Source organism: Acipenser ruthenus, chromosome 2 (genome assembly GCF_902713425.1).
Source record: "Acipenser ruthenus chromosome 2, fAciRut3.2 maternal haplotype, whole genome shotgun sequence".
NCBI classification, from domain to species: Eukaryota; Metazoa; Chordata; class Actinopteri; order Acipenseriformes; family Acipenseridae; genus Acipenser; species Acipenser ruthenus.
Genome location: NC_081190.1, coordinates 33832739 through 33845976, shown reverse-complemented (window position 1 = coordinate 33845976; position 13238 = coordinate 33832739). Strand labels below are relative to the sequence as shown.

Below are 13238 nucleotides of genomic sequence, written 5' to 3'. Positions count from 1 at the left end.
ATTTTACTGTTTATTGGGTTCCCATTTTTACAATGCTTTTTCCATGCTTTAATACAAAGTTGTTTTTTTTAGTGCTAAAATTTAACTTACACTTCAACTTAACATAAATCTATTTACATAATTCTTGGAATTTACAAAAAACTGTCTAGAATTTAACAAGGTGCCGTAACAGATTCTTACCTCGCTCCAGTTATCCACAACCCAATGTGAGCTGCACAGCACATCTCTATTGCATGGCACCTGGGGCTTTGGCTTGAGTAGGTGCCTGCACTCTGAAGGCGGCAGTGCCTGTTCTTCAGCCCCAACTGTTCGAATACAAAAGACTGTGCGCTTCTTGAGACCAGAAGGACCACAGGTCATGGAACAGGCCTGCCACTCCCCAACCCACCACCTGCAAAAGGGAGACAATTCATTATATAGCAGTATAATGGGAAGACAAAAATGTGTTCATTCAATACAGATAGAATAATGTAACCATAATATGCATTATTAGACATCTGTTTTTGCATGATAAGAACATTTCCGTACCCATATGTCCTATATTTCTTAAAGCATACAAAGGTGATTAACATTAAAATGAAACACCACCATTATTGCTCTCGCTACAATAAGCACAGAAGAAGAAATAATAAATTAAAAATAAACACATTGTTCAAAGTCTTCCCCATTTTTCTTTTTTTACTGACAAGATGAAATTTGAAAGATGTTTGTCCAAGACTTTTTCAGGCATCTGGTGAACTTCTCTTGATTCTCCCACTGCATGCAAATACGACTTTTTGTGATTTATATCAGCAAGTGTTTTTTCATTGTATTTTCAATTTCTTTTTCAGTTTGGTCATAGAAGCTTGCCAGGGTTACTTTCAGCAGATCTCGGTTGTTAATAAATAATTGCTTGGTACGACCTTTAGTTATCATAGAACGTTGCGCAAGGTCATGTCACAAAAAGGGATCTTCACTGCTGAAGTCTCCTGATCATATGGTACGGCCGTCATTTTTGGCCAATTTACGCTGCTTTTTAGTGTGAGAAAGTGATTTACCCCCTTTTTAGCTGTACCATTTATTGGCTGCAAACTATAGTATGAGGCATATGAGTGATATGTGCTGCTAAGTAACATTCTCACAGCAATGGAGAGAGAATCTGGAGTTTCTAAACCACATGTAAACCAAGCCATTGTTTCAGAGTTCTTGTCATTGTTTGGTTGAATTTCTATGTCTTTACTTTGAATGTATTGTTTCTTCTCCATTGTACAGGCCTGTGCTTGTTGTAGTGAATGATAATGGCGACAGTTTATTTTAAAATGAAGCTGCTGACCAGGGAGTATCATGATATAAGGATTATATTTTTTGCATGTACTTACACATGCACATGCAGATTACAAGGATATATTTTTGCAATATTGCATTCTGTTTCCATGGCAACATAGTATATATATATATATAGTATATACATATATATATACATATATACAGTATATATACAGTGCCTTGCAAAAGTATTCAGACCCCTGACCAGTTCTCTCATATTACTGAATTACAAATGGTACATTGAAGAAGAGCCACCTTTCGCTGCAATAACAGCTTTAAGTCTTTTGGGGTAAGTATGTACCAGCTTTACACACAGTGTCGGAGTGATTTTGGCCTATTCTTCTTGGCAGATTTGCTCCAGGTTGTTCAGGTTGGTTGGACGACGCTTGTGGACCACAATTTTCAAAAAGTGCCACAGATTCTCAATGGGATTGAGATCAGGATTTTGACTGGGCCACTGTAGGACATTCACCTTTTTGTTCTTGAGCCACTCCAATGTTGTTTTGGTCTTGTGCTTGGGATCATTGTCCTGCTGAAAGGTGAATTTCCTCCCAAGCTTCAGTTTTTTAGCGGACTGAAGCAGGTTCTCTTGCAGTATTTCCATGTATTTTGCTCCATCCATTCTTCCTTCAATTTTAACAAGATGCCCAGTCCCTGCTGATGAGAAGCATCCCCACAGCATGATGCTGCCACCACCATACTTCACTGTAGGGATGGTGTGTCTTGAGGCATGGGCAGTGTTAGGTTTGCGCCACACATAGCACTTTGAGTTTTGGCCAAAAAGCTCTATCTTGGTCTCATCTGACCACAAAACCTTTTCCCACATCGCAGCTGGGTCACTCTCATGCTTTCTGGCAAACTCCAGACGTGCTTTCTGATGGTACTTTTTGAGTAACGGCTTCTTTCTTGCCACCCTCCCATACAGGCCAGTGTTATGCAGAGCTCTTGATATGGTTGACTGGTGCACCATTACTCCACTCCCAGCCACTGAACTCTGTAGCTCCTTCAAAGTGATTGTTGGCCTCTCTGTGACTTCTCTCACAAGTCTCCTTCTTGTTTGAGCGCTGAGTTTTGAGGGATGGCCTTTTCTTGGCAGTGCCTGGGTGGTGTGATGCAGCTTCCACTTCCTGATTATTGATCCAACTGTGCTCACTGGGATATCCAAACACTTGGATATTATTTTGTACCCTTTCCCTAATCTATGCATTTGTATTATTATCTCTAACTTCTGTAGAATGCTGTTTGGTCTTCAGAGTCACAGCCTAACCAATGATCCTTCAACAGTGGGTTTTTTATCCAGAAAATGTGACAGCAACTTTAATGGTTCACAGGTGGAGGCCAATGGTAAGGTAATTGTGCCCTCGTTAGGGCAATTTCTTTCATCGGTGTAAACTGGGAGCTTCCACAGCACAGGGGTTGAATACTTATGCAAGCAAGATATTTCAGTTTCTTATTTTTCTTAAAAATATTTCCCAACATAAATCCAATGTCACCTTACAATAACTGATTTTGAGTTTCAGTGTTTTAAAATAAAATATCAAACAGAACGAAATTTCAATGTACCATTTGTAATTCAGTAATATGAGAGAATCGGTCAGGGGTCTGAACACTTTTGCAAGACAATATATATATATATATATATATATATATATATATATATATATATATATATATATATAACAAATGCAACAGCAATTATAAATAACTAAAAAGCTTGATAATAACAATATACAACTGATCTCTGAAGTCTTTGAATACTTGTTTCTGATTTAGCCTCACCGTGCTGGGCAGTCCTGGTTTTTGCACTTCTTTTGCCTGCCTTCAGGGCGTGTTTCTGGGTTACACAATGTCTCTTCCACCACCCCACTCCCCTTCTCTATGCATCTGACAGGCTGTCGTTGAACTCCTGAAAATCAGAAACCAAATGAAACTGAATGATCTGACACTAAGTCTCCTGGCAGTGTCCACATAACCACAACAGAATCTAATGGTTTTGTTAAGGCTTCTGAGAAATCGGAGAAAATTGACCACAATAATATGTTTGACATACTATATGCATAGAATAAATAAAATATGCATACTGTATTAACCTAGTAAGAAGTGATAAACAGATTAATGGACTGGCACAATCAGTGCATAAAGGTCCCTGTTTTTTTAATGAGGACCTAAAAACTATTTTGTAATTATATATATATGAAACATTATTCACTTTTAAACAGAAAATATGCTGTGGCCATCCCACAATGAACATCTTAGGATTAGAGTTGTACTGATATTAATCATTGTAGACTCTATTGACCTATGATATCTCTGATACTACTGAATATTATTATTTACTTCTTAGCAGACGCCCTTATCCAGGGGACTTACAATTGTTACAAGATATCACATATTTTTTACATACAATTACCCATTTAATACAATTACCCATGGGTTTTTACTGGAACAATAGGAGGCAGTGTGGTCCAGTGGTTAAAGAAAAGGGCTTATAACCAGGAGGTCTCCGGTTCAAATCCCACCTCAGCCACTGACTCATTGTGTGACCCTGAGCAAGTCACTTAACCTCCTTGTGCTCCGTCTTTGGGTTAGACGTATTTGTAAGTGACTCTGCAGCTGATGTATAGTTCACACACCCTAGTCTCTGTAAGTCACCTTGGATAACGGCATCTGCTAAATAAACATAATAATAAGTAAAGTACCATGCTCAAGGGTACTGAAGCAGTGTCCCCCACCTGGGATTGAACTCACATCCCTCTGGTCAAGAGTCCAGAGCCCTAACTACTACGTCACACTGCTGCCCAGACTTATTTCAGATCGGATTGATCACTTTTTCATCATATACAGTAATTAGATATTGGTAAGCCTAACAGAAATGTTTGGGAAACATCAATGACAGTTTTAGTCATTACTATCTGATTTATATAACAGCTTGAATGCTAATTTGCATATCTGTACCGTATTAATAAGCTTTAATACTTATCTAAATGAATGTTCAGCTTGGATATTGAAATCAGAGACTTATATCAATTAATTGTTTATTTCACTGATCAGATATGTATTCTAACTTTTGTAAACCATCTACAAAGGTATATTTGTTTTTATCTAATGAATCCATTAAGAACCTTAAAATACACCAGAGCTATTGATCAGTGTAAATTAGTTTAAGGATATGCACCCTACGGGTTGCAATTAGATAAACACAAGGCCCATCACTCGATATCTTCCCTACTTACATATTTTTCACCAGTATAACGTAGGTGCACAGGTCATGGAAGGAAATATTTGAAGCGTTCACAAGAGCTCTGTGGTAATTTTCACAATGAGCAATAGAGTTGGTTTCAAACCTCAATCTTGCCCTTCCTCACTTAAACAAAATTATCAGTGGTTTGATGGCAGGTTTTTTAAAATGGACAATTTCTAGATATGAAATGCATTTTTTCACAAGCATTTGCTTCTCAGTGGGAAAGAAATATTAAGGGAATAAGTAAGAACTTTCAAACTCCATTGACCCAAAAATTGGTAAAACACAGTTGCCTTGTGTATGTTATGCAATTCAATATCCATCATGTCAAACACCAACACAATGCTTTGCTTAAGGTCAATTTACAATTCTCAGTACAGAGCAACTGCTAAACGCTCAGATGTCAAAAGCTATGCTACAGAGATGATCCAAAACACTTCCATTTTAATCATACAGGCAAGTAATGGTCTAGTAACTTGTCCTTTAGTCCTTCTTCTTAGTCCTATGTATTGTAAATGTTACTGTAAAAGTCAAAATTTGGTCTATCTTAAGTTTTACCGGTAAATGTCAACATTTACCAAATAAGGTGGTAAATGTCTGAATTTATGAAGAAATAGATTGCTTTTCACACATTTACAGGTTACTCTTATAATTTACCTAAGCTTATTGGTAAATGCAGGCATATCATCGAATAATTTATTTATTCGTGCATATAAATTATAAAATAACAAAACAATCATTAATGTCGAAGAATGTATTTATTTCTGCATACACATTTTCCATTAGCAAAAAATATTGATGTTGAACAATATATGTATTTCTGCATATCAATGTTCCATTAACAAAGAAACATTAATGTTGAACAATATATTTATTTGTCCATGCACATTTTCCATTAACCAAATAATCATTAATGAGCCTACAGTAATTGAGCAATTTAAATTAGTTCAACATGATACTGAACAACATTGTAGAACAACAAACATTCAGGTAAATTTACATATGGTGTTGAAGGATATTGTACTCCAAATATGTAGCAGTTTGATGAAAATAACATTCTGTTAAATGCAAATTAAATCATTTAGGACACACAGGACTCCTGAAGCCTTACAATGTGTGAAAGCGAGACATTAGGTGATTAGACAAAGGCACTGGGTTATTCTTGAGATTTACCGGCAAATGCCTGAAGAAAAGCGTTATCATGTTTAAGAGTGAAAAGTCCCGTCAGCTAGATCAATCACACAGTAATGCTTTCAGTGAACTCTGAATAATGCTGTTTATAATTTTACCATCAGATTTATTTTACTTCTGGTAAACACTGAAACAAAAATAATAAATGAACACTTCAGTGAACACTTGGGGTACAATTCAGTTTAGAAAACGTTTTGGATTGCAAACTTCTGTGTTATTGTCAGACTTTTCTCTGCTTTAATTAAAGAAAGTTCACCTTGTCTGCTTAAGTTTACAATACACTGCTAGAGAATAGCCATCTTGAGACAGTAGGGTGTTTCAGCACATTTTTAAATTAAGATACACTGAACAAACAACAATCTCATTAAAATGATAAAGTTGTTTGGATTTTGTGTGCAATGCTGTTTTATCTATGGACAAAATGAGGATATATCACATTTCTGTTTGTACACCAGGCCACTTAATTAGTTTATAGTTTGATGGATTATGTTGTGTAGAAAAGCTTTTAAAAAAAAAGTGTGTCAAAAGATGAATTGGATCACTATCCAATGGGTGGACATGAATTGCATGTGGGGTTGTGTCACAAAGACGGCCGGAGTGGGTGGCGTCAGACCAGAAGCAGGAAATAAAACAACAGAGAGGTGTGGTTTGGTGGAGCTGAGCGAATGGTTTCGCACAGCATTTAATAAACGGAACAGAAAATAAAAAGGTTGTAAACACAAAACAGGACACAGCACTTCACGCCAAAATAAAAAGACAAACAAAACGTACTGACACACAAAACAAGTGGACGAACGTTTAAACAAGTACCGTGCTGGCACTTCCAGCACGCTGTAGCAATGTTATACCTTTATCTTTCACTTTATTTCTCCTCTCTCTCACCCGTTCTCCACTCACGAACACCCAACCCCGAGTGAGTGAAACGTGCACCTATATATACTGTTGTGCTGGGATTCAATTACTAATTAATTATTAACTTGAATCCCAGCACGTGAATTAATTATGTGCAACCTTGTGCTCACATATTATATACTTTAAATGCATGTGAAGTGATGTGCAATCCCGTGCCTAAATACAATCATACATTTTAAATCACATGTGAAACACAGACCCGTTTATATCCCGTGTACCAATGCCTATACACCAACATTAACACAGCACACGCAACATACAACACAGAAATGCACACAGGGGCGGAACACATTGCCACAGGTTGCTATTCTCAGTATGAATACATGTCAGTTGATTGTGTAGTTCCATTAATGTGTTCTGCTCTATAAATGCAATGTAGCAAACCAGAAGAGGAACAACTACAAATTAATTTACTAGATAATATAAAATAAATGATCACAGATTGAATTTAAAGAATACTACTCAGAAACCTCTATAGGTGCACAACACCTTCTATTGACTGCACAACAGCAGTCAGATCAATTAAAGTAGACACATCGAATTATTTGTAAGTAATTACATTCATTTGCATTAAGTGTCTTTTTACAAGCGCTTTTGGGTTCTCACTCATGACGAGCTGTCAAAATGCAATTAAAGTTGTATAAATAACTTGTTTCATCACTTGATATTACTTGACTAACTATTGTACACCAGCAAAATATTTAATAACATTTATTGTAATTTTTCGTCATACATTTACAGTAGCATGAAAACAATAAGTCTAAAATGTACAAATATAAAGGTAACACTTTAAAATGATGGCTGAAAATGTATCATGAATTCCGACTGAATATCACAAGAATAATACCTAATATTGTATGCACTTCAAAAGTAATTCATTTTGAATTCACATAATCCAAATCCATAAGATTGTTTATTTAATTTTTGAATGGCACTAACACATCCTAATAAGTTACTCTGCTGTTAACTTGCTCAGCACGCTTATACAATTTTGTTCTTTAAAAAAATATGTGAATAATTGTAACCAAGGGGTTCCTCCAGCTGTGCATCTACTCCCTCATCTCCATGGACCAGACCTCTTCTCACTTCTCCATCATCAATACAGCTGGCTGACAATGCAGCTGGTAAAATAAATCAAACTTTTCCAACGCATTCAAGGTATACCTATGTCCCCTTCACTCTGTCTCTCTTTGGTGTTTGCTAGAGGGGCCAATATCTCTTCGCCACCCAGGAGTCTTTTCTTTTACGCTACCCAGATCGCTTTCGTCTGGCGCAGCAGCCCAGTTAAGCTACTGCCAATGCTGCTGTCGTCTCCAGAGCGAAAACGAGAGGAGCTGCCGCCATCTCCAGAGCCAAAAGGGGAGGAGCCGCTTCCGTCTCCAGTGCCATAGGGGGAGGAGCCTGCCGTCTCCAGAGCCCGAGGGAGGGGATCCACTGCCGTCTCCTGAGCCAGGGGGAGGAGCCACTGCCGTATACAGTATCAGAGGGGGAGGAGCTGGTGTCACCCCAAGAATCAGAGAGGAAGGAGGAGCAGTTGAGGAGATCACAATCACCACAGCCCGACCACTACCCTTGTGCAACATTCAGGCGCCGGTGAGCTAGTTCTCTCGACCCAGGCTCCTCTGGTCACTAGGCCTGACTCCCAGGTCGCTGCACCACCAGGCACAATTGGTCAGCTAGTCTCCTGCTCCACTCCCCCTGGTGGCCCAGACGTCACTGCACAGTCGCCATGGCTCTACCTACTGCTGTACCCGCCTGGTTGACAACCTGTGCTCCCGACAGGCCTGGCTACGTCGCAAAGTGTTTGTTAATCTGTCTTATTTGGAACCAAAGAATCTGTCTTATTTGGAGCCAATTAACTCTGTCTAAACCTTGTTGAATATTCTGTCTACATTCTGTTTAATATCAGTATCATAAGTCTTGAATCACTTTATTAATACATGTTATATTTAGGGGAATACATATTGCAGGACTAAGACTTCATTAATAAATATAGTCAATGAAACCACAATCCTTATATAGTGTAAACATCCAGTCCACTAATCATAACACAAATGAACTGAGCTCACTTGCAAATTTCAATGTGAACACAAATGAAGGCAAACCTGAAAAAAACACAGAAATTAAAATGTTTTAAAAAGATTGAACTCCATTACATGCCCAAACAAACTCAGTACATTTGCTTCCAGGGAAGAGTGAACAGCAAGCAAACTGATTAATTGTTTCAAACCAAAGTAACTGAACTGAGACAGTTTGTAATGAACTCACGGTGAACTCAACCTTAATAACAAGGACATGGTGGGTACAAACTCCAAGAAAAAACACAGTTGCCTCCATCTAGAAAATGCTCACACAGAAAATCAACAATCATTTTCTTTCTAAATTGACAACTCAACTCAGATCTGATTAATCTCATTCTCCATGCTTCTCTCAATTTAACAGCATGTATTTTTAATTTTATTTTTCATTATATTTCTCTGCATTGTCTGCCTCTTGAACAGATGTTCCAAATGTTAACTACAGAAGCATTTCAATGTAGTGCATTCTGCTGAAAAACAATTAAATTAACATCGTGTGTAGGAAGTTTATAAAAGGTCAACTGTAAACAAGCAGCACTGTTTTTTATGTTCATTATTATCTAAATGTTACTTCACAGTACAACCATAGGTCATTCATACTACTGTTGAAACTGCAGAAAAAGTGAAAAAAATCGGCTTAATTGCTAAACTAGTTAAAGCCTCCCATTTCTTAAATAGATGACAGGCAGCATTGGCAGTTAACTTTTTAGACTTTTAGGGCACTTTCGCATCTAGTTAGTTTGATCACTTGACATGGTGGACTCGGTACGTTTTTCACTTTTCTCCTTTTCAGCTTTAGCAATGTGAATCACCACTGTCACACATACGCAGAGCATGGGCTTGTCAAACACACACACACACACACACACACACACACACACACACACACACACACACACACACACAATACAATACAATGACACATACACATCAAACGAGAACACCATAATGTCACATGTACACAACAGCATATCACAAAAAAAAATCTCTGGGGCTGATTTACTAACTGGCGCAATCCAGGGCTATTCAATGAAATGATGCCAATACCAGTTTGAGATTTACTATTGCAGCATGCGCGTTCTTTAAGCAGAATAGCAAAACTGCCACAAGGCAAAAGTCATAGGAAAAATATGAAATGACAACAGCACAACAAAAAGTATTCTCCATGTTGTACATGACGAAAAAAGATTTTCCAGAGAGAACTTCTGCTCAGCAAGAGAGCCGAGTGTGTTTGGAAAAGTGCAATGTGAAACCAACAGAACTCTATAGTCTGGAAGTTGCAAGTGAACCAAACAAACACATTTGAATTCACTTTAAAAGAAACTCAATTTAAGTGAACCATGATTCGAATCACTTGCAAGTGAACTAGGTGTGAAAGTGCCCTTAGAAAATCAGGAATTCTGAAACTAAACTCAATGTTCTAAAGAATGATGATCATGTTTCATAACTGTTGGATAAACTCTAATCTCAATCTCTCTCTCTCTCTCTCTCTCTCTCTCTCTCTCTCTCTCTCTCTCAATGCATATATAAATCACATAAATCACATGACATACAGACTGATCCCTCTACTATCAAAAAATATTTATATATATATATATATATGTATGTATATGTAGATGTGTTTTTTTAAGTTACCTGTCCCGCAAGTGGCAGTGCAGTCAGTCCAGGCTCCATACTTCCATATATACTCTGGTTCTTCAACCTCATTTTCTTTTTTCTGGTGTTTTTTTATAGTGTACTCATATTTCACTCCCAGGTTTCTCTCCTGAAAAAGCAGCTAGAAAGGAATGGATAGAGTATTTTATTTTCTAATTACAAAAGGACATACTGTAGGCATTTATATGTAGGGTATGTGTTAGTGTGCCAGCCCTACCATTTTGGTAAGGGCTGAATGTCTTGCCAAAGAGATTCTGGCAGCCGTATGTGAGAAAATGGAAACAGCTGAGTGGCTCAATGCTGTAGTGTTCCACAATTACTGTTCAGTTTTAAACTATAGTTGCTTGGTGTCTCTTTACTAAAATGCTATACATTATTGTAAACTGTATCTGGCTGTCCACTCCAGGGGAAAGAACCTTGGTATGTAGTTGGCAATCCAGTTTACATACCCCCTTGCCACTGTGTCATTCTGAGAGAAAAAACATTGTTATTGTGGAAAAAAATCACATCAACAACAGTTTCTCAGTAGCTATTCATGACAAGAAGCCAAGTTTCATTACAGACATACTGAACATGTAGTTGCTTTTATAACAATGAGGCAAGGGGAAAGCGAAGTCATCTATTCTGAATTGTTAAAGGGAATGTTAGAGGTGACTTTCCTGTGATTTAGAGCTCATTTCCAGGACTAATGTTTGTAAATCTATTTGTATTGATTGGATAAAAAGGTTCATAATGGTAAAACCTCTATAACAGTAACTATATTTATGTTGTGTCCACCTTCATATACATACTATATCAGTTCATTGCATTTAGATGGATGAAAATGGCACATACTCGTATATCATAAAATTATCATTAAACAAACAAACAAACAAAAGATCCTTGAGAGAAAGGTCACATTCCCAAGGTGATCCTGTTCATTGATTTCACAGCCACAGTAATCCATGTGTACAATGTAGTACTGTACCTGTAACCACACAGGCTCCTTAGTTGGTCCTGGTGAAGTCAGGTTCTCCAGGTTCCCACTTCTCTCATAGAAAAAAGTTGTTCCAGCTGCTTTATATTCTCCATTCCACTGGATAATGAATTGGCCATTCAGGTGATACTTCTCTGGATCTTCACTCCTCAAGGCCAAGAAGTTTCCAGATTCCTCGACCTCTATCACTACTATATCCCTCGCACCCTTCGGAATCAAGCCCACGTCAACGTACCCTAAAAGGAAACAGCTCATGAATTTGAGCTCCCCCCTCCAATGGTAATATGATCTTCAGCATACCTTGATATTGTGTAAAGCAAAAACCATTTGGTTCTATTCTATTGATTTACATGGTTGCTGGTCTAAAAACCAGCGGCATTTACATTTTAATATATAACAATTTGTTTACAAAGATACAAGCATTGAACAATATATTGATTTCTGTTAACAAAATAATAATGAGATAAAATAATAAGTAAAAAATATTTTGGAGTTACCCTTTAATTAAAAGAATCGAAGACTAACTAGCCTTCACAACTCATCAGGCTTGCATTAACAGACTCCTCTAAAGCTGCAACCTTTCATCTTATGATATCTTTTGGTGTCATCTTGGTGTTTAATAAGTGAAAAACACATCCAAATCTCCATGTTAAAAAAGCATATCAATTTGTACATAGCACCACTGGCATAAGCAAGATAATGTTACACCTGTTAGGGAAAGCATGTTTTTTTATTTTTGTATTTGAAATACGAGTTAACAGGCAGCTGTTTTGTCTCATTATTATTGAAAAGTTCAATCAAAGGTATGGACATAACCTTTAAGAACTACAAAGAGTTTTTTTTTTATTTTTAATGAAAGTACATGTTTCCTATACAATGTTTGCTTCTATTGCTTCAATTGCTTGAAATTGTTTTTTAAATCAATTTGACACAAGGTGGTATTACAGTACAGTGCTTTTTTATTTTATTTTTCTAAAGAATTAGCTATTTTATTCTACACAAATGTTCACTGTAGATTAAATATTTATCCATTTCTAAAATTGTGGTTTTACTGAGGTCAAGAAAATCTAAAATGCAACTACAGCCATGGCTTTCAGCAACTTTTGGCTCCCATTACATTACCTTTAAAATGAAACAAAGACACCCCCTGTATGCAGGTTTAGGGCAAGCATTTCGGGAAACAAGCGATAGCCTTGACTGCGTTGTCTTTGTTCTGAAACAATCTGATCAGACCTTTAGCCTTCCAGTACACGTCCCTGCACTGCAGATGTCTCTAACCACTCTATGATCGCATGCTGCAGCGGTTTCTCCATGCCTTTAACAGATAACATGTTGGAAATAATCAAGAATACTAGACAAGTAGCTGCTAAAAAGACCTGCAACATCAGTGGTGTCCTGAGGTCAGGCCAACATAACCTTCAGTGGTGCTGATAGACTACAAGTCAGACAAGAAAAATGTATAAAATGCAGTTTTCATGCTAAAACAGAAGGGGATTATCTCCATAGCCTAGCTGGATCTATGTGCCTAGAGGGGCGTCTCACAGACTAGACTTGATCTTTTTACCTGTTTTTCATCTCCTGCATGGATATATTCCAGCAATAAATTACAGCTCAGCTTTTAGATCTTAAGGAGCTTTTCGATTTGCATACTTTTTCAGCAGGATTATAGCTTCTTGTTATACTGTGTTTCAATTGGTAAAGTCAGATGATTCACACACAGCTATGATAAGTCTCTCAGAGAAAAGTAAATTGACAAGAATCTTTGAACCACTTAGATATTTCTGCATCCAGCAGGAGACATGGGGAGAAAAAAACACTAGATAATCATACTAATACAGTACAACAGATTAACTAATGTGATTTTCTTAACCACTATGCT

General features: G+C 37.3%; 1 protein-coding gene across 1 annotated transcript in view; it reads right to left on the bottom strand.

Annotated features, from left to right (window-relative positions):
* Positions 1–13238, bottom strand: part of LOC117972823 (A disintegrin and metalloproteinase with thrombospondin motifs 12-like) — a 137738-nt gene that overhangs the window by 28474 nt on the left and 96026 nt on the right. Inside the window, exons 15-18 of the mRNA XM_058994584.1 lie at positions 11351–11595; positions 10363–10504; positions 3085–3211; positions 181–391 (exon numbers count right to left, since the gene is read on the bottom strand). Coding sequence (XP_058850567.1) covers positions 181–391; positions 3085–3211; positions 10363–10504; positions 11351–11595 — 725 coding nt within the window. The remainder of the gene's footprint in view (positions 1–180; positions 392–3084; positions 3212–10362; positions 10505–11350; positions 11596–13238) is intronic.